This window comes from Engystomops pustulosus, chromosome 10 (assembly GCF_040894005.1).
Source record: "Engystomops pustulosus chromosome 10, aEngPut4.maternal, whole genome shotgun sequence".
NCBI lineage: Eukaryota > Metazoa > Chordata > Amphibia > Anura > Leptodactylidae > Engystomops > Engystomops pustulosus.
Window position 1 is genome coordinate 102,854,332 of NC_092420.1, and position 21,955 is coordinate 102,876,286.

A 21,955-nucleotide genomic window follows, 5' to 3' on the forward strand; every position below is an offset into this window, starting at 1 on the left:
TCACACACAGTCCCCCAGTAAGTAATGTGCCTCACACACAGCCCCCCAGTAAGTAATGTGCCCCACACAGCCCCCCAGGAAATAATGTGCCTCACACACAGTCCCCCCAGTAAGTAATGTGCCTCACACACAGCCCCCCAGTAAGTAATGTGCCTCACACACAGCCCCCCAGTAAGTAATGTGCCCCACACAGCCCCCCAGGAAATAATGTGCCTCACACAGTCCCCCCAGTAAATAATGTGCCTCACACAGCCCCCCAGTAAATAATGTGCCTCACACAGCCCCCCAGGAAATAATGTGCCTCACACAGCCCCCCAGTAAGTAATGTGCCTCACACACAGCCCCCCAGTAAATAATGTGCCTCACACAGTCCCCCCAGGAAATAATGTGCCTCACACACAGCCCCCCAGGAAATAATGTGCCTCACACAGTCCCCCAGGAAATAATGTGCCTCACACAGCCCCCCAGGAAATAATGTGCCTCACACAGCCCCCCAGTAAGTAATGTGCCTCACACAGTCCCCCCAGGAAATAATGTGCCTCACACAGCCCCCCAGGAAATAATGTGCCTCACACAGACCCCCCAGGAAATAATGTGCCTCACACAGTCCCCCCAGGAAATAATGTGCCTCACACAGACCCCCCAGGAAATAATGTGCCTCACACAGTCCCCCCAGGAAATAATGTGCCTCACACAGCCCCCCAGGAAATAATGTGCCTCACACAGCCCCCCAGGAAATAATGTGCCTCACACAGCCCCCCAGTAAATAATGTGCCTCACACAGCCCCCCAGTAAGTAATGTGCCTCACACACAGCCCCCCAGTAAGTAATGTGCCCCACACAGTCCCCCCAGTAAGTAATGTGCCTCACACAGCCCCCCAGGAAATAATGTGCCTCACACAGCCCCCCAGTAAATAATGTGCCTCACACAGTCCCCCAGTAAGTAATGTGCCTCACACAGCCCCCCAGTAAATAATGTGCCTCACACAGTCCCCCCAGTAAGTAATGTGCCTCACACAGCCCCCCAGGAAATAATGTGCCTCACACAGCCCCCCAGGAAATAATGTGCCTCACACAGCCCCCCAGTAAGTACTGTGCCTCACACAACCCCCCAGTAAATAATGTACCCCACAATGTTCTCCCCCTTCCCTAGTCCCTGTCATGTTTCTCACCTCACAGATGCAGCTCTCTCTCTCTCTCTCTCTTTCTGTGCGCTGCTTTCCCCTGCAGGTCATGTGATCATGACATCATCACAGGTCCTTGAGCCTCTGGAACTCCCGGAGGTAAGGTCCTTGCAGGGGAAAGCAGCGCCTGCACTCGTTCTCATCACGATCTGATAACACAGATCGTGATGAGAACGAGAGGGAAGGAATCTCCCGGGCAGCGGGGCAGATGATCTGCTGACCCGAGGAGATTCGGGGCACTGGCCCCGGATCTTTTGACCTAGCGACGCCCCTGCCCCTGATGATGCTTGTGAGTGAGAGGGAGAAGCAATGTAAGCACAGGCAGAAGCTTCTATCTCACCCCAAGTGCTTTATCCACATCTGTACAGGTCAGCACTTCTCTATAACCCCCTAAATGATTCTGATGATGCGGATACAGTCAGAAATGCAGCAGCCTGCACTTTATTCTCTTGGACATGGTTTGGATACAGTTAAATATATCTAAGCTTTCAGCACACAAAACACTTAAGAATAAAATGCCCCCGGGGGTCGTCAGCATTAATATTGTGTTTTCTTTGAAATAAAATATGAAATGAATATGATTTTCACCCAGATATAAACCCTTCATATCCCGAGTATAAATCTGCCGGGAGCTCGGATACGTCACCTCTAACTGCCGGGCAATACGGGGTTAAGGTCCGATTATTCCCAGGACAATGCGGTATTTACCGTCATGATTAATGGCCAGAAAACAATGGCGGCTCCATCTGTGTGTGATTACCATGCTCAGCGCTCGGGTCCTACCTGTCAGCATGTCACAGGCTCTCGCACCGCTCACAATCTCGCTGCCCAAGGCCTTCGCCCATTTCCCGTCCAGCGCTTGTTGCGTCTGTAAGAAGAAAATGTTCCTTTATTGATTTATCCGCAATTGGGGAAGAAGAGGAACATCCAGGTTGTGGCGGCTGGAATGACACCGTCTGACAATCGGGGTGAACCTTAAAGGGGTCGTCCACTGTACCTCATGTCTGTGTAATGTGGTGTAAGTGCAGGGGGGGAGGGGTATGAGGTAAGTGACCAATATACATCCAGTAATATTTCGCTTTCCTGATCTGTAAAGTGAAGCCTCCGGTATTTTATCTCATCAGCCGGAGATTCCTGAGCATAAAACGGCGGCAGATGGAGGGTCATGTGATCAATCGCCAGACCATGTGACCCTCCACGATTGGCACCCTCTCCGTCCCATCCAATGGTAATGTTTCGTAAGTGCATTCTCCGTGATGTCTCGTACCCGCGCTGACATCAGGTATGAAGTGCTAGTTACTGCCTTGTAGTGGATTTCTGCGCTGCTGGTGATGCCCCCATCTTGCTGCAGGTGATGCTTCCTGAGGCAAGAGGCTCAATTCTATATTACAGATATATGGTTGTCTGTAATATCTGATTAAAGTAAATCTACCATTTGATTTGATGCAGTATGAATCAAACACACCTTGAGAATGCTGCAGCTACACTGATGCAGAAACATATCTTATTTAGTCTCTGAACTAAGTGGTTTGCTGAAAAAACTATTATAAAATTATGATAATGAGGCTCTGACGCTCCTGTGGCTGCCAAAGCGCTTCTCCTCTTACACTAATAATGCTCCGGCCTAAGCCGAGAATACATCATCACTGTGCTGTCCCTGACAGGCAGAAGTAATCAATCGCTGCACCATCCCCCAGCTGCTGTGTAGGAGTCACCCATCTCAGGTTGATTAGTCCTGTGTGGACAGTTCTGGCAGCTCCTGTGTATGTGGAAGTAATGTGTTTGTGTACAGCAGCCAGGTCATCCAGCTTTCCCAAGTTCCTGAATGACATTGCAGCTTAATGACCTGTAGGATACTGGGAAAGCTGGAGGATGTCACAGACTCTTGGGAAGTCTTGGGATAAGGCAGCCCTATGCATGCCGGAGGAGTGCATAATTAGGGTAACAGCCTCATTAGCATAATTTTATCATTGTTTTTTTCAGTGGTTTCAGCAGTTTTTCCTTTTATGTGAAATTCCAGGATTTATTTTAACTGATCGTATAAGTAAAAGTCAATGACGACTTATTGGCTTCCACCTCCCTTTGTAGCGCTGATACCTTATTGCGCAGCTGTTGCTCCTTCACGCTGTGCGCCTTCACGTGTTTCCGTAGCGAGCTTGGGTCCGTATAACGTTTACAGCAGCCGGGGATCTGACAGGCGTACGGCTTCTGTGCAAAGGAAAGGAAACAACGTATCAATACCCAATACAGCGATGACATGAAGCTTTTACATCGTGATACGTTTGATGGGAAGATCCAAGTGCTGCGTCTTCTGACCCCCGATATGTAAATGAGAGACATGAAATCCTGATACAATGTATGGGAAGACAATTCCCGCACCTAGTGGTAACCGGAGGGGATATTGTTCAGGGCTGTAATGTGAACAGAGCCTAAGCCTTCCCCACGTTCTACATTTTATTCTTTCACTAGTTGTGTAATGTATCCATATTATACTAATTCAGTACAGAAGCTTCAGCCTGGGCTATTGCAACATTCTGCCTCCTCGCATCCATATCTCCCCCCACCCTCAAACATGACGTATAAGACCGTCCCGAGGCCTCTCCATACACGGACATAATATACTGAGCCCCAAACCTCATCTACGATCCTCATAACATCTTATCCCTTCAGGACTTCTCCCGCGCTTCCCCCGTACTCTGGAATTTCCTATCCCAATGTATCAGACTGTTCCTAAAGAGAAGCATAAGGTGGGGGAGCTACCTACATGGGGCATTAGATGGGAGGCTACAGAAACGACAGAGAAGTGTGTGACGGGGGCTACAGAAACGACAGAGAAGTGTGTGACGGGGGCTACAGAAAGGACAGAGAAGTGTGTGACGGGGGCTACAGAAAGGACAGAGAAGTGTGTGACGGGGGCTACAGAAAGGACAGAGAAGTGTGTGACGGGGGCTACAGAAAGGACAGAGAAGTGTGTGACGGGGGCTACAGAAAGGACAGAGAAGTGTGTGACGGGGGCTACAGAAAGGACAGAGAAGTGTGTGACGGGGGCTACAGAAAGGACAGAGAAGTGTGTGACGGGGGCTACAGAAACGACAGAGAAGTGTGTGACGGGGGCTACAGAAAGGACAGAGAAGTGTGTGACGGGGGCTACAGAAAGGACAGAGAAGTGTGTGACGGGGGCTACAGAAAGGACAGAGAAGTGTGTGACGGGGGCTACAGAAAGGACAGAGAAGTGTGTGACGGGGGCTACAGAAAGGACAGAGAAGTGTGTGACGGGGGCTACAGAAAGGACAGAGAAGTGTGTGACGGGGGCTACAGAAACGACAGAGAAGTGTGTGACGGGGGCTACAGAAACGACAGAGAAGTGTGTGACGGGGGCTACAGAAACGACAGAGAAGTGTGTGACCGGGGTTACAGAAAGGACAGAGAAGTGTGTGACGGGGGCTACAGAAAGGACAGAGAAGTGTGTGACGGGGGCTACAGAAAGGACAGAGAAGTGTGTGACAGGGGCTACAGAAAGGACAGAGAAGTGTGTGACGGGGGCTACAGAAACGACAGAGAAGTGTGTGACGGGGGCTACAGAAAGGGCAGAGAAGTGTGTGACGGGGGCTACAGAAACGACAGAGAAGTGTGTGACGGGGCTACAGAAACGACAGAAGTGTGTGACGGGGCTACAGAAACGACAGAGAAGTGTGTGACGGGGGCTACAGAAAGGACAGAGAAGTGTGTGACGGGGGCTACAGAAAGGACAGAGAAGTGTGTGACGGGGGCTACAGAAAGGACAGAGAAGTGTGTGATGGGGCTACAGAAAGGACAGAGAAGTGTGTGACGGGGGCTACAGAAAGGACAGAGAAGTGTGTGACGGGGGCTACAGAAACGACAGAGAAGTGTGTGACGGGGCTACAGAAACGACAGAAGTGTGTGACGGGGCTACAGAAACGACAGAGAAGTGTGTGACCGGGGTTACAGAAAGGACAGAGAAGTGTGTGACGGGGGCTACAGAAACGACAGAGAAGTGTGTGACGGGGGCTACAGAAAGGACAGAGAAGTGTGTGACGGGGGCTACAGAAAGGACAGAGAAGTGTGTGACGGGGGCTACAGAAAGGACAGAGAAGTGTGTGACGGAGGCTACAGAAAGGACAGAGAAGTGTGTGACGGAGGCTACAGAAAGGACAGAGAAGTGTGTGACGGGGGCTACAGAAACGACAGAGAAGTGTGTGACGGGGCTACAGAAACGACAGAGAAGTGTGTGACGGGGCTACAGAAAGGACAGAGAAGTGTGTGACGGGGGCTACAGAAACGACAGAGAAGTGTGTGACGGGGCTACAGAAAGGACAGAGAAGTGTGTGACGGGGGCTACAGAATGGGGCAGGAAAAATAAATTGAGGTTATATACAAAGGAGGAATTAGTTTAGTAAAGAGGGCTTCAAATAATGGGTAGTAGAAGTGGGGGCTAAAGGAAGGTGGGCTTCATACTTTGTGGGGACATGAGGGGGTGCGAGTTTAAAGCAACTCTCCCATCAGAATCCATCCTAATAAACCAGGGACATTACCCATAGATCCCGGGACTGTGGGATCTTCTTATATCTGTTATCTATGGCCTCCTCCCTTCTAAAATCATCTTTTAACATTATGCTAATGAGCTGGAAGGCCTACTCTTGACCCTCTGATCTGGCTTTATAGGCTGTTACACTGTCTCACTCTGCCCCCTGCTTCCTCAGCACTTATCCCTCCTTGTGCATGATGTGATCTCGCAGCAGCAGAGGAAGCTTCAGTGCACAGTGGGAGGGGGAAGTGCTTCTTCCACACTGTAACAGCCAGTAAATGTGCAGCACGGAGGGGCTCTGGCAACATACCTCAGGAACCCTTTCTTTAGCATAATTTTGAAAGTTGATTTTAGAAGGAAGGAGGTTGTGGATAATCAATATAAGAAGATACCACCGTCACGCTGCCTGGATCTATTAGTAAGTGCCACTGGTTTATCATGATAAATTTTGATGGTAGGACACTTACTCGCCGTGGTAATTGTCTTATATTTGTTATCCGTGGCCTCCTTTTTTCTAAAACTTAAACCATTATGCAGAAGGGCTTTAGTGGGTGTTACCAAAGCCCCTCCATGCTGTAGCCTTACAGGCTGTTACATTGTGCAGGAGCACTTCCCTCTCCCTCAGTGTGAGATTACAGCAGGCAGAGGGAGTAGGGAAGTGCAAAGGGAGACAGTGTAACAATCTGTGAAGCTACAGCACAGAGGGGCTCTGGTAGCACAGGCTCATTAGCATAATTATAAAAGTTGATAGTAGAAGGGAGGAGACCATGGATAAGAAATATAAGAAGCTCCCACAGTCCCGGTGCCGGATCTATGAGGAATGTCCCGGGTTTATCAGGATTGAGGTTGTTGGTAGATTTCCTTTAAGGCTCTAAATGAAATTTGATGGAGGGATAATTGTATGTGGTGGCGTCCAGTATAATCACACATCATAGTGTACAATTACCGGGGGTCTCTAGTTATGCCCCCGCAGAGAAGCCCATCTGATCCCCTCCCCATCTATAGACATAACCTTGTAGGGTTCACACATTTACTACAGATGGAGGACAGGTTCATGTTACCAACACAACAAAGGATAGAAGGAAGGTTTCTACTTTACCTTTCTGCAGAGAGAGAACGAAAAAGAGAGAGAGAGGAAGAAAAGAGACAGAAAAACGTCAGAAAGTCAACGACACTTCACCTATGACCTACAGCAGTTACATAGTAATAACTTTACGTAATATGTGTAACCTGCTACATAGCGATGTCTCCAGGACCTCATTCACATTAACATCGCAACAATGGGGCACATTTACTTACCCGGTCCAGTCGCGATCCAGCGGCGCGTTCTCTGCACTGGATTCGGGTCCGGCCGGGATTTAATAAGGTAGTTCCTCCGCCGTCCACCAGGTGGCGCTGCTGCGCTGAAAAGCATTTTAACGCGCCGGAATTCACCGAGGCCGTCTGAGTGAAGGTAAGCGGGTCCCGAGCGACACATTTTCGGTTCTTAAATGCGGCGGTTTTTCCGAATACGTCGGGTTTTCGTTCGGTCACGCCCCCCGATTTCCGTCGCGCGCATGCCGGCGCCGATGCGCCACAATCCGATCGCGTGCGCCAAAATCCCGGGGCAATTCAGGTACAATCGGCGCAAATCGGAAATATTCGGGTAACACGTCGGGAAAACGCGAATCGGGCCCTTAGTAAATGACCCCCAATGTGTCGCTGTTTTATAAATCAATGCATCCAGTGGGGCCCAGGGCAAAACTAGAAGTGGGGCCCCCAAATTAAACAATATTACGAATAGTCAGTAAGAGGCTCCTTATCCCTTCACAGTAATAACACTTTGTAGTTACACCAGGTAGTACAGTCCTGGCCAGAAGGTCTGAGAATGATACAAATGGTGATTGTTACAAAGTCTCCGGCATCAGGTGTTATAATGGTAATTTGCATATTCTCCAGAATGTTATAACGAGCGATCAGCTTATCAGCAATTCATTACAAAGTCAGTATTTGCCCAGAATATGAACTTTTTCCCCCAAAACACATTTCCCCTCATTGCAGGCGCCTTAGGCGGAGCAGCGGCCCTGGTGTCAGTGATGTCTCCAGTAACACAGGTGCGGGGGCTGATGGGGACAGGGCTGGGGACAATGTGTCATGTGTAAGTAACAATCACCACTGGGCAGTATAATAGGAGCAGGTAACATGGTGTCAGTGATGTCTCCAGTAACACAGGTGCGGGGGCTGATGGGGACAGGGCTGGGGGACAATCTGTCAGGATTAAGTAACAATCACCACTGGGCAGTATAATAGGAGCAGGTAACATGGTGTCAGTGATGTCTCCAGTAACACAGGTGCAGGGGCTGATGGGGACAGGGCTGGGGACAATGTGTCATGTGTAAGTAACAATCACCACTAGGCAGTATAATAGGAGCAGGTAACATGGTGTCAGTGATGTCTCCAGTAACACAGGTGCAGGGGCTGATGGGGACAGGGCTGGGGACAATGTGTCATGTGTAAGTAACAATCACCACTGGGCAGTATAATAGAAGCAGGTAACATGGTACCAGTGATGTCCCCAGTAACACAGGTGCGGGGGCTGATGGGGACAGGGCTGGGGACAATGTGTCATGTGAAAGTAACAATCACCACTGGGCAGTATAATAGGAGCAGGTAACATGGCGTCAGTGATGTCCCCAGTAACACAGGTGCGGGGGCTGATGGGGACAGGGCTGGGGACAATGTGTCATGTGTAAGTAACAATCACCACTGGGCAGTATAATAGGAGCAGGTAACATGGTGTCAGTGATTCTCCAGTAACACAGGTGCGGGGGCTGATGGGGACAGAGCTGGGGACAATGTGTCATGTGTAAGTAACAATCACCACTGGGCAGTATAATAGGAGCAGGTAACATGGTGTCAGTGATGTCTCCAGTAACACAGGTGCGGGGGCTGATGGGGACAGGGCTGGGGACAATGTGTCATGTTTAAGTAACAATCACCACTGGGCAGTATAATAGGAGCAGGTAACATGGTGTCAGTGGTGTCTCCAGTAACACCGGTGCGGGGGCTGATGGGGACAGGGCTGGGGACAATGTGTCATGTGTAAGTAACAATCACCACTGGGCAGTATAATAGGAGCAGGTAACATGGTGTCAGTGATGTCTCCAGTAACACAGGTGCGGGGGCTGATGGGGACAGGGCTGGGGACAATGTGTCATGTGTAAGTAACAATCACCACTGGGCAGTATAATAGGAGCAGGTAACATGGTGTCAGTGATGTCCCCAGTAACACAGGTGCAGGGGCTGATGGGGACAGGGCTGGGGACAATGTGTCATGTGTAAGTAACAATCACCACTGGGCAGTATAATAGGAGCAGGTAACATGGTGTCAGTGATGTCTCCAGTAACACAGGTGCAGGGGCTGATGGGGACAGGGCTGGGGGACAATGTGTCATGTGTAAGTAACAATCACCACTGGGCAGTATAATAGGAGCAGGTAACATGGTGTCAGTGATGTCTCCAGTAACACAGGTGCGGGGGCTGATGGGGACAGGGCTGGGGGACAATCTGTCAGGAGTAAGTAACAATCACCACTGGGCAGTATAATAGGAGCAGGTAACATGGTGTCAGTGATGTCTCCAGTAACACAGGTGCGGGGGCTGATGGGGACAGGACTGGGGACAATCTGTCATGTGTAAGTAACAATCACCACTGGGCAGTATAATAGGAGCAGGTAACATGGTGTCAGTGATGTCTCCAGTAACACAGGTGCGGGGGCTGATGGGGACAGGACTGGGGACAATGTGTCATGTGTAAGTAACAATCACCACTGGGCAGTATAATAGGAGCAGGTAACATGGTGTCAGTGATGTCTCCAGTAACACAGGTGCGGGGGCTGATGGGGACAGGACTGGGGACAATGTGTCATGTGTAAGTAACAATCACCACTGGGCAGTATAATAGGAGCAGGTAACATGGTGTCAGTGATGTCTCCAGTAACACAGGTGCAGGGGCTGATGGGGACAGGGCTGGGGACAATGTGTCATGTGTAAGTAACAATCACCACTGGGCAGTATAATAGGAGCAGGTAACATGGTGTCAGTGATGTCTCCAGTAACACAGGTGCAGGGGCTGATGGGGACAGGGCTGGGGACAATGTGTCATGTGTAAGTAACAATCACCACTGGGCAGTATAATAGGAGCAGGTAACATGGTGTCAGTGATGTCTCCAGTAACACAGGTGCGGGGGCTGATGGGGACAGGGCTGGGGACAATGTGTCATGTGTAAGTAACAATCACCACTGGGCAGTATAATAGGAGCAGGTAACATGGTGTCAGTGATGTCTCCAGTAACACAGGTGCGGGGGCTGATGGGGACAGGGCTGGGGACAATGTGTCATGTGAAAGTAACAATCACCACTGGGCAGTATAATAGGAGCAGGTAACATGGTGTCAGTGATGTCTCCAGTAACACAGGTGCGGGGGCTGATGGGGACAGGGCTGGGGACAATGTGTCATGTGTAAGTAACAATCACCACTGGGCAGTATAATAGGAGCAGGTAACATGGTGTCAGTGATGTCTCCAGTAACACAGGTGCGGGGGCTGATGGGGACAGGGCTGGGGGCAATCTGTCAGGAATAAGTAACAATCACACCCTGGACACTTTACAAGGAGGCTGGTGCTTGGCATCATTGTTTCTCTTCTGTTACCCATGGTTATCTCTAAAGAAACACGTGCAGTCATCATTGCACAAAACTGGCCACAGGGAAGAGTATCGCAGCGAGAAAGATGTCACCTCAGTCACCGATCTATCGCATCATCAAGGAATCCAAGGAGAGAGGCTCCATTGTCACCAAAAAGACTCCAGGGGCCCAAGAAGGAGCAGCAAGCGCCAGGAGCGTCTCTTACAAGTGTCTCAGCTTGGGGATGGGGCTCCCAGCATCGCAGAGCTCAGGAATGGCAGCAGCAGGTGTGAGGCATCTGCACGCACTGTGACACTGCGGAGACTCCTGGAGCAAGGCCTGGTGTCCAGGAGGGCAGCACAGAAGCCGCTTCTCTCCAGGAACCATCAGGGACAGACGGATATTCTGCAGGAGGTGCAGGGAGTGGACGCTGAGGACTGGGGGACAGACGGATATTCTGCAGGAGGTGCAGGGAGTGGACGCTGAGGACTGGGGGTCGTCATTGTCTCTGATGAATCCCCTTTCCGATTGTTGGGAGCAGACAAGGTGAGCGATGCCCCCAGTCCTGTCTCCTGCACCTGTAAAGCTCCTGCAGCCATTCATGTGGGGGGGGGGGGGGGAATCGCCTAAAAACACCTCCATGAATAAAGAATGGAGCAGAATGTCCTCCAGGAGCAGATGGTGATGAGCAGAGCCTCCTCCAGCATGATGGAGCCCCGGCCATAAAGGGGAGAACTAAATGGATCAGGGGACAGAACACAGAGATTCTGGGTCCATGGCCCGGGAACAGAACACAGAGATTCTGGGTCCATGGCCTGGAGACTCCCCAGATCTTATCCCATTGAGAACTTGTGGTCAATCATCAGGAGACGGGGGACAAACAAAACCAACACATTGGGGGTCTTTTCTAAGGGCCCGATTCACGGTTTCCCGACGTGTTATCCGAATATTTCTGATTTGCGCCGATTTCCCCTGAATTGCCCCGGGATTTTGGCGCACGCGATCGGATTGCGGCGTATCGGCGCTGGCATGCACGCGCCGGAAATCGGGGGCGTGGCCGAACGGTAACCCGACGGATTCGGAGAAACCGCTGCATTTAAAAAAAAAAAAATTGGTTGCATGGGCCATACTCACATGCACCACGATGAAGATGATGAACTACAGGGCACCTGGGCGGACTTCGGCGCAGCAGCGACACCTGGTGGACATCGGGCACAGGACCTTCATGAATCGCCTGACCTGAAGACCCGAACGGTCGTCAGAGAAGCCGCCACTGGAACGCGAATGGACCGGGTAAGTAAATCTGCCCCATTGTGACAGAATGCAGCAGTGATAGTGCAGGGATGGACGGCGATCAGTCAGGATCTGGTGCAGGAGGTGAGTGAGAGCTGCCAGGGAGAATTGCAGAGGTCCTGAAGAAGAAGGAGAGGTCCTGCAGATACTGACTGGCTGCAGTAACTCCTCCCACCTGACAATAAAAGCTTCTGCTCCCCATAATATGATTGCACTTGTATCTCTGTATGTGATAAACATCTGACAGACCAGAGGGACACATCATGTGACAGGAGGAGATTGTGTCACTCTCAGGACTTATGGCCAGGACTGTATCTCTGTACTGTGCATGTCCTGCATTAGGCCCCTGTGCCCGGTCTACCTCTGTACTGTGCATGTCCTGTATTAGGCCCCTGTGCCCGGTCTACCTCTGTACTGTGCATGTCCTGTATTAGGCCCCTGTGCCCGGTCTACCTCTGTACTGTGCATGTCCTGTATTAGGCCCCTGTGCCCGGTCTACCTCTGTACTGTGCATGTCCTGTATTAGGCCCCTGTGCCCTGTCTACCTCTGTACTGTGCATGTCCTGTATTAGGCCCCTGTGCCCGGTCTACCTCTGTACTGTGCATGTCCTGTATTAGGCCCCTGTGCCCGGTCTACCTCTGTACTGTGCATGTCCTGTATTAGGCCCCTGTGCCCGGTCTACCTCTGTACTGTGCATGTCCTGTATTAGGCCCCTGTGCCAGGTCTACCTCTGTACTGTGCATGTCCTGTATTAGGCCCCTGTGCCCGGTCTACCTCTGTACTGTGTATGTCCTGTATTAGGCCCCTGTGCCCGGTCTACCTCTGTACTGTGCGTGTCCTGTATTAGGCCCCTGTGCCCGGTCTACCTCTGTACTGTGCATGTCCTGTATTAGGCCCCTGTGTCCGGTCTACCTCTGTACTGTGCATGTCCTGTATTAGGCCCCTGTGCCCGGTCTACCTCTGTACTGTGCATGTCCTGTATTAGGCCCCTGTGCCCGGTCTACCTCTGTACTGTGCATGTCCTGTATTAGGCCCCTGTGCCCGGTCTATCTCTGTACTGTGCATGTCCTGTATTAGGCCCCTGTGCCCGGTCTACCTCTGTACTGTGCATGTCCTGTATTAGGCCCCTGTGCCCGGTCTACCTCTGTACTGTGCATGTCCTGTATTAGGCCCCTGTGCCCGGTCTACCTCTGTACTGTGCATGTCCTGTATTAGGCCCCTGTGCCCGGTCTACCTCTGTACTGTGCATGTCCTGTATTAGGCCCCTGTGTCCGGTCTACCTCTGTACTGTGCATGTCCTGTATTAGGCCCCTGTGTCCGGTCTACCTCTGTACTGTGCATGTCCTGTATTAGGCCCCTGTGCCCGGTCTACCTCTGTACTGTGCATGTCCTGTATTAGGCCTGGTTTATACTATGATGTGTCCGTCCTGTGCCTCCCCTCCCTCTCGTGTACTCGGGCTCCTCCGGCTGTACCTCTGTACTGTGTATGTCCTGTATTAGGCCCCTGTGCCCGGTCTACCTCTGTACTGTGTATGTCCTGTATTAGGCCCGGTTTATACTATGATGTGTCCGTCCGGTGCCTCCCCTCCCTCTCGTGTACTCGGGGTCCTCCGGCTGTATCTCTGTACTGTGCATGTCCTGTATTAGGCCCCTGTGCCCGGTCTACCTCTGTACTGTGTATGTCCTGTATTAGGCCCCTGTGTCCGGTCTACCTCTGTACTGTGCATGTCCTGTATTAGGCCCCTGTGCCCGGTCTACCTCTGTACTGTGTATGTCCTGTATTAGGCCCGGTTTATACTATGATGTGTCCGTCCTGTGCCTCCCCTCCCTCTCGTGTACTCGGGCTCCTCCGGCTGTACCTCTGTACTGTGTATGTCCTGTATTAGGCCTGGTTTATACTATGATGTGTCCGTCCTGTGCCTCCCCTCCCTCTCGTGTACTCGGGCTCCTCTGGCTGTACCTCTGTACTGTGCATGTCCTGTATTAGGCCCCTTTGTATATACTATGATGTGTCCGTCCTGTGCCTCCCCTCCCTCCCGTGTACGCGGGCTCCTCCGGCTGTACCTCTGTACTGTGCATGTCCTGTATTAGGCCCGGTTTATACTATGATGTGTCCGTCCTTTGTGCTTCCCCTCCCTCTCGTGTACTCGGGCTCCTCCGGCTGTATCTCTGTACTGTGTATGTCCTGTATTAGGCCCCTGTGCCCGGTCTACCTCTGTACTGTGCATGTCCTGTATTAGGCCCCTTTGTATATACTATGATGTGTCCGTCCTGTGCCTCCCCTCCCTCTCGTGTACGCGGGCTCCTCCGGCTGTACCTCTGTACTGTGCATGTCCTGTATTAGGCCCGGTTTATACTATGATGTGTCCGTCCGGTGCCTCCCCTCCCTCTCGTGTACTCGGGCTCCTCCGGCTGTATTTCTGGGCACCTCGGAGCAGCTGTGACCCGCTTTCTACAAGTCGTCTAATGAACTCATATCACATAATTACGCCGTTAATATGTTTATGTAAAACCCTTTATATAAGGTAGAAAATATAAGATTTGCCTTCTTGAGCTTTCAGTGAACACTTCTCCCTGTCAGTCAGTGTGGCGTCACTTAGCGGCCTGTACGTTGTATGTATCTGGCACCCGCAGCGCCATATTACGTTACACGCGGTCCCATTAGCCGCACGTCCTCTGCCCGGGCTCCGCCGCTGGGTAACGCCACAGTCCTGCGCCCCGGTCCTTTCAGTCTCATTTATGGAATAAATACATTTAGAACATTTGATGACAGTCACATTTTTATTGCTTTGTTTTCTGTACTTTAGGCTCCGCGACATCATCTCATAGTCCTCGCCTAATATCCAGGCCACGGATCGTGGGTGTGTCGTGGGAAGTAAACCTGGGCTAATTATGACACCATGTTCCCTGGTAAATATGATCTGTGTGCAAACGTAGGAGAAGGTGTGATTGATTGTTAGGAGCCCGACCCCAGGGGCCCCACTGCACCCATGAGCAGGGGCAATGGGCTCCTGACCAGACACTGGATTCATATCGGGCATCAGAATATCCCTTTAGGCTGCGGCCACACGTGGCGTTTTGAACCTGTTTTTGGTCCGTTTTTAAGCAGTCCGTTAAAAAACGCATCCGTTTTTGACAGGTTTTACCAATTATCTTAATTAAAACTGGTCAAAAACGGATGCGTTTTTTGATGGACTGTTTAAAAAACAGGCCAAAAACGGGTTCAAAACACCACGTGTGACCGCAGCCTAAATCTTAAAGACTGTGTCCACCGTCACTGTCAAACTCGTGTCTACAGCTCCTGCAGCCACTGCCTGGTAAGGCAAGAGTTAACAATGCCAAATGTTATTGTCCAATGATATTGTAATACAAGCTGGAAGCGGATTGGAGCAGAGCTACCACCTGACCAGGGAGTATATAAACCCTGGGAGCGTGGACGAGGCCTGTTCTCCTGGACCACGCCACCGTGACACATTCTGGTGCTCGGCCGTACTACAGCCGCTCCGACCCCTGGGAGCCCCCCCCCCCCCCCCCCCCCCCACATTGTGGTCGGACCTCGGTGGAAGAATATTTTCAGCAACAACCAAAGGAACGATCCCTCATCCCATGGAGTGCGGAGCCATGGAGACTCCTCGTGTGACCTGTAGCACCTGTGCTCTCAGTCTGGTAGAATTTTGTTTTAATTTTTTTCCTAAGCTTGAGGTTTCTGATCTGTCGACATTCCTTACCGTATCTTGGTGCGTTCTCTGGTGCTTGGCTCGGTCGCTGGAGTTACTAAAGGCTTTTTGACAGCCGGGGTGTTGACACAGATATGGCCGCTCTCCAGTGTGGCTACGGAGGTGAATTTTCAAGTTCTCCAGTCTGGAAAATGCTTTATTACAGCCTTCAAACTGCAGAACAAAAAAAGGGGAAATTCAAAATCCAAAAATCCTAAATTTTTGAAAGGTCTGGTATTGGCCCCTAGGGGGCAGGGTACAAAGAATTGCTAAATAAGACGTATAGATGTCATTTAGCCCAGAGGCTCATGAGAACAGATACAAAGTATAACGAGGCGCCCATATAATCAGCGGGTGCCATATAGTGGGTCCATTATAGCCAATAATCTGCACAAGCATCTGGACAAACATCTGCACAAGCATCTGGACAAACATCTGCACAAGCATCTGCACAACAATCTGCACAAGTGTCTGCACAAGCATCTGGACAAACATCTGCACAAGCATCTGCACAAGCATCTGCACAAGCATCTGCACAAGCATCTGCACAAGCATCTGCACAAGCATCTGCACAACAACCTGCACAAGCATCTGCACAAGCATCTGCACAAGTATCTGCACAAGTATCTGCACAAGCATCTGCACAAGCATCTGCACAAGCATCTGCACAAGTATCTGCACAAGTATCTGCACAAGTATCTGCACAAGTATCTGCACAAGTATCTGCACAAGTATCAGCACAAGTGTCTGCACAAGTATCTGCACAAGTATCTGCACAACAATCTGCACAAGTATCAGCACAAGTGTCTGCACAAGTGTCTGCACAAGTATCTGCACAAGCATCTGCACAACAATCTGCACAAGTATCTGGACAACAATCTGCACAAGTGTCTGCACAAGTATCTGCACAAGTCAGTTCAGTGACACCCGGGACCCATAAGAACACAGCGAGGATGTTGCCCTCAGTGTAATGCACTAGGGTGATGGCACACATGGCGTTTTGAACCCGTTTTTGGTCTGTTTTTAACGGACTCCTTAAAAGCGGGTTCAAAACGCCATGTGTGGCATCACCCTAAGCAGTGAGGTCTTATATAGAGGTCATCGCCTTTCCTCATCAAGTCCAATCAGTTTCATTAAACACAACTGGACTCCAGTGAGGGAGAGGAGCCATCTTGAGGCTGCGGTCACACGTTTGCTTTTTCAGTTTTTGATGTCCAAACCCGGAGTGGAGTGAATATAGAGGAGGAGCGGCCACTTCACCCATTATCATCCACAACGGCTTATGGCTCCAAAAACTGAACGTGTGAACGCAGCCTGAGGACAATCAGAAGGAAATGGACAGAATGGGGCTTATTTACTAAGGGTTTCCCAAATATTATCGTTTTGCAGCGTTTTTTCCCTGAATTGCCGCAGGGTTTTGGCGCACGCGATCGGATTGTGGTGCATTCAGGGGCTGAATACTTGTGACCAGGTGAGATTTCAGATTTTCTTGTTTAATAAATTATCAAAAATATCAACATTTCAGGTTTTTTTGGCACATTAATGAGCAAAATTAAAAATTTTTTGGTCTCGCCATTTGGCTGCAATGAAACATGTAAAGGGGTGTGAATACTTTCTGCCCCCCCCCCCCCAGTATATACAGTATATAGTGTCCTACAGGAATGGACATAAAACCGGATCTCGCCAGAACGAAAAACTCGTTTTGTTTGTTTTTGTGATTTTATGCAGAAATGAAGTAAATAAAGTGTAGAATGTCGTTATCCGAGCGCCGGGACGCGCAGACTCCGCAGATTCTATATTAAGAGATTTTTAATTAAACCCATTTGCGAATTTAACAGTTTTCATTATGAAGATTCCTAAAAAAGGAAATGTTGGAGATTTAATGGTTTTGTGAATTTCTAATGTTCTGTTTATACGAGCGGCAAATATTTAGTGCATTTGGGTAAGAAAATAGATGTAATAAGTTATATGGAGTCTGTACCTCGTAATCTATAGTGTCTCATAATATATTTCCTATGTGATATTGAGACCCCGCTTTACCATGTTATAGAGCAGGAGGAGCTGAGCACATTGTACATAGTGTCCTATCTGCAGGCAGCATGTTATAGAGCAGGAGGAGCTGAGCACATTGTACATAGTGTCCTATCTGTAGGCAGCATGTTATAGAGCAGGAGGAGCTGAGCACATTGTACATAGTGTCCTATCTGCAGGCTGCATGTTATAGAGCAGGAGGAGCTGAGCACATTGTACATAGTGTCCTATCTGTAGGCAGCATGTTATAGAGCAGGAGGAGCTGAGCAGATTGTACATAGTGTCCTATCTGCAGGCAGCATGTTATAGAGCAGGAGGAGCTGAGCAAATTGTACATAGTGTCCTATCTGTAGGCAGCATGTTATAGAGCAGGAGGAGCTGAGCACATTGCACACAGTGTTCTATCTGCAGGCAGCATGTTATAGAGCAGCTGGAGCTGAGCACATTGTATATAGTGTCCTATCTGCAGGCAGCATGTTATAGAGCAGGAGGGGCGGAGCACATTGTACATAGTGTTCTATCTGCAGGCAGCATGTTATAGAGCAGGAGGGGCGGAGCAGATTGTACATAGTGTCCTATCTGCAGGCAGCATGTTATAGAGCAGGAGGAGCTGAGCACATTGTACATAGTGTCCTATCTGCAGGCAGCATGTTATAGAGCAGGAGGAGCTGAGCACATTGTACATAGTGTCCTATCTGCAGGCAGCATGTTATAGAGCAGGAGGAGCTGAGCACATTGTACATAGTGTCCTATCTGCAGGCAGCATGTTATAGAGCAGGAGGAGCTGAGCACATTGTACATAGTGTCCTATCTGCAGGCAGCATGTTATAGAGCAGGAGGAGCTGAGCACATTGTACATAGTGTCCTATCTGCAGGCAGCATGTTATAGAGCAGGAGGAGCTGAGCACATTGTACATAGTGTCCTATCTGCAGGCAGCATGTTATAGAGCAGGAGGAGCTGAGCACATTGTACATAGTGTCCTATCTGCAGGCAGCATGTTATAGAGCAGGAGGAGCTGAGCACATTGTAAATAGTGTCCTATCTGCAGGCAGCATGTTATAGAGCAGGAGGAGCTGAGCACATTGTTCATAGTGTCCTATTTGCAGGCAGCATGTTATAGAGCAGGAGGAGCTGAGCACATTGTACATAGTGTCCTATCTGCAGGCAGCATGTTATAGAGCAGGAGGAGCTGAGCACATTGTACATAGTGTCCTAATGCTTCTAATACAAAGATCCCTAAATACCTTCTTCATAGGGTTAAATGTCTGATCATGGGGGGATCTGACTACTGGGACCCCCATGACTGGCAGGACAGGTGACCTCGGGGACTCGTTCAGTCATTGGTCCCAGAAAACGCCTGAGAATGGATTGTTATGTGACGATTATTTCCATGACTTACATGAGAATCATTGCTGGTAAATAATGGGTTAAGCTTCATGCATCACCAGAGACCACCGTGAGACCACCATGGAAAACTCTCTGTACAGAAGCGAGAGACCTAAGTGTAATCCCGGTAATTAATCTAATCACAATATTTAAGGAGCTGCGGCTAATGAGCCCCTTCCCCCCCCCCCCCCCCCCGGGGACATTACACAGGATTTACCATTACTGTATACACCACGTCACCTCCAAACAAAGACCCCATTCACCGCGCCGGGGGCTTCTCACTGCACCGGGATTAGTTTTGGAATTAACTAATTCTTCTTGTACTGAGAATGTGCAGGGACAAGGACCGGGATACAGGACTCATCAGCAACCAGGACCTGTGCACCGAATAACCATGGGGGGGCAGCGCTGCTCTGGGGATCATGTAGTCCCAATGGCCACTTAACGGAGAACCCCTGTACTGTGACATCACTATGTGTATTATCCCTGTACTGTGACATCACTGTGTGTATTATCTCTGTACTGTGACATCACTGTGTGTATTATCCCTGTACTATGACATCACTGTGTGTATTATCCCTGTACTGTGACATCACTATGTGTATTATCCCTGTACTGTGACATCACTGTGTGTATTATCTCTGTACTGTGACATCGCTGTGTGTATTATCCCTGTACTGTGACATCACTGTGTGTATTACCCCTGTACTGTGACATCACTGTGTGTATTCTCCCTGTACTGTGACATCGCTGTGTGTATTATCCCTGTACTGTGACATCACTGTGTGTATTATCTCTGTACTGTGACATCGCTGTGTGTATTATCCCTGTACTGTGACATCACTGTGTGTATTATCCCTGTACTGTGACATCACTGTGTGTATTATCCCTGTACTGTGACATCACTGTGTGTATTATCCCTGTACTGTGACATCACTGTGTGTATTATCCCTGTACGGTGACATCACTGTGTGTATTATCCTGTACTGTGACATCACTGTGTGTATTATCTCTGTACTGTGACATCGCTGTGTGTATTATCTCTGTCCTGTGACATCGCTGTGTGTATTATCCCTGTACTGTGACATCACTGTGTGTATTATCCCTGTACTGTGACATCACTATGTGTATTATCCCTGTACTGTGACATCACTGTGTGTATTATCCCTGTACTGTGACATCACTGTGTGTATTATCCCTGTACTGTGACATCACTATGTGTATTATCCCTGTACTGTGACATCACTGTGTGTATTATCCCTGTACTGTGACATCACTGTGTGTATTATCTCTGTCCTGTGACATCGCTGTGTGTATTATCCCTGTACTGTGACATCACTATGTGTATTATCCCTGTACTGTGACATCACTGTGTGTATTATCCCTGTACTGTGACATCACTGTGTGTATTATCCCTGTACTGTGACATCACTATGTGTATTATCCCTGTACTGTGACATCACTGTGTGTATTATCCCTGTACTGTGACATCACTGTGTGTATTATCTCTGTCCTGTGACATCGCTGTGTGTATTATCCCTGTACTGTGACATCACTGTGTGTATTATCCCTGTACTGTGACATCACTGTGTGTATTATCCCTGTACTGTGACATCGCTGTGTGTATTATCCCTGTACTGTGACATCGCTGTGTGTATTATCCCTGTACTGTGACATCGCTGTGTGTATTATCCCTGTACTGTGACATCGCTGTGTGTATTATCTCTGTACTGTGACATCGCTGTGTGTATTATCCTGTACTGTGACATCGCTGTGTGTATTATCCTGTACTGTGACATCACTGTGTGTATTATCTCTGTACTGTGACATCGCTGTGTGTATTATCCCTGTACTGTGACATCACTGTGTGTATTATCTCTGTCCTGTGACATCGCTGTGTGTATTATCCCTGTACTGTGACATCACTGTGTGTATTATCTCTGTACTGTGACATCACTGTGTGTATTATCCCTGTACTGTGACATCACTGTGTGTATTATCTCTGTCCTGTGACATCGCTGTGTGTATTATCCCTGTACTGTGACATCACTGTGTGTATTATCCCTGTACTGTGACATCACTGTGTGTATTATCCCTGTACTGTGACATCACTGTGTGTATTATCTCTGTACTGTGACATCACTGTGTGTATTATCCCTGTACTGTGACATCACTGTGTGTATTATCCCTGTACTGTGACATCACTGTGTGTATTATCCCTGTACTGTGACATCACTGTGTGTATTATCTCTGTCCTGTGACATCGCTGTGTGTATTATCCCTGTACTGTGACATCACTGTGTGTATTATCCCCTGTACTGTGACATCACTGTGTGTATTATCCCTGTACTGTGACATCACTGTGTGTATTATCCTGTACTGTGACATCACTGTGTGTATGGGGATGAGGAGGCGCGTTATTGTGCGATGCCCGGTAGCTGTGGAGATGTAGCAGAGTGCGGAGTGTACATGACATCATGGAGTATAACCCCCCTCGGACGCTGTGGAGCATTCCCTGAGGCCATAAATTGTGCCCCGCAGTCCTGGTGCCTCATTCCTCTCTGCGGCTGCCGGTAATTACTTGCAGATTTATTCGGGGAATGTTACATTTGGATTCTATTTTCGCCCTGCGCTGCTGTCACTGCATCCCGTATACATCTGATCTATACATGACGGACGCCACCTATAGGGAGACCAGCAGCAGCTATACCAGGTATTGTCCCTGGAGACACGTGGAATCCGCTCTTATCATATACATTTGTGGATGTTGTCAGTAGCAGCAGGACTGTGATATTAGGATTTATATTCCAGGATTGTACAATTGTCCTCACACTGCTGTGCTCTGTGCTCTCTGCAGTCAGGGATTGTACCTGGACACCTGGGTAGTCATTCTGCTCCACAGTCCCTCCTTTACTGTAATATCTAACCAGAAGCCCCAGCAGCTTTTTCCTGGAGGACTAAGCTGTGGTCAGTGAAAAGATCTCAAACAGGCGACGAGCAAGTCCAGCTACAATTCTAGAATCTAAATGTGTATTTCATGGACCTGCTGCTACTCATGCCCTACACATGGGAGGTTCCTATAAGGGATCGTTCTATCCGGACCTTTCACTGAGGTTCTGATCCCTATAAACCGGA

The 21,955-nt window shown here is 49.3% G+C and overlaps 1 protein-coding gene across 2 annotated transcripts in view; it reads right to left on the minus strand.

Annotated features, from left to right (window-relative positions):
* The window catches only part of GLIS1 (GLIS family zinc finger 1), a 118,453-nt gene that overhangs the window by 15,161 nt on the left and 81,337 nt on the right, over positions 1-21,955 (minus strand). For both annotated transcript variants that reach the window (XM_072128013.1, XM_072128012.1), the window contains exons 4-6: positions 15,415-15,576; positions 3,282-3,392; positions 1,968-2,052 (exon numbers count right to left, since the gene is read on the minus strand). In XM_072128013.1, the coding sequence (XP_071984114.1) occupies positions 1,968-2,052; positions 3,282-3,392; positions 15,415-15,576 (358 nt within the window). The remainder of the gene's footprint in view (positions 1-1,967; positions 2,053-3,281; positions 3,393-15,414; positions 15,577-21,955) is intronic.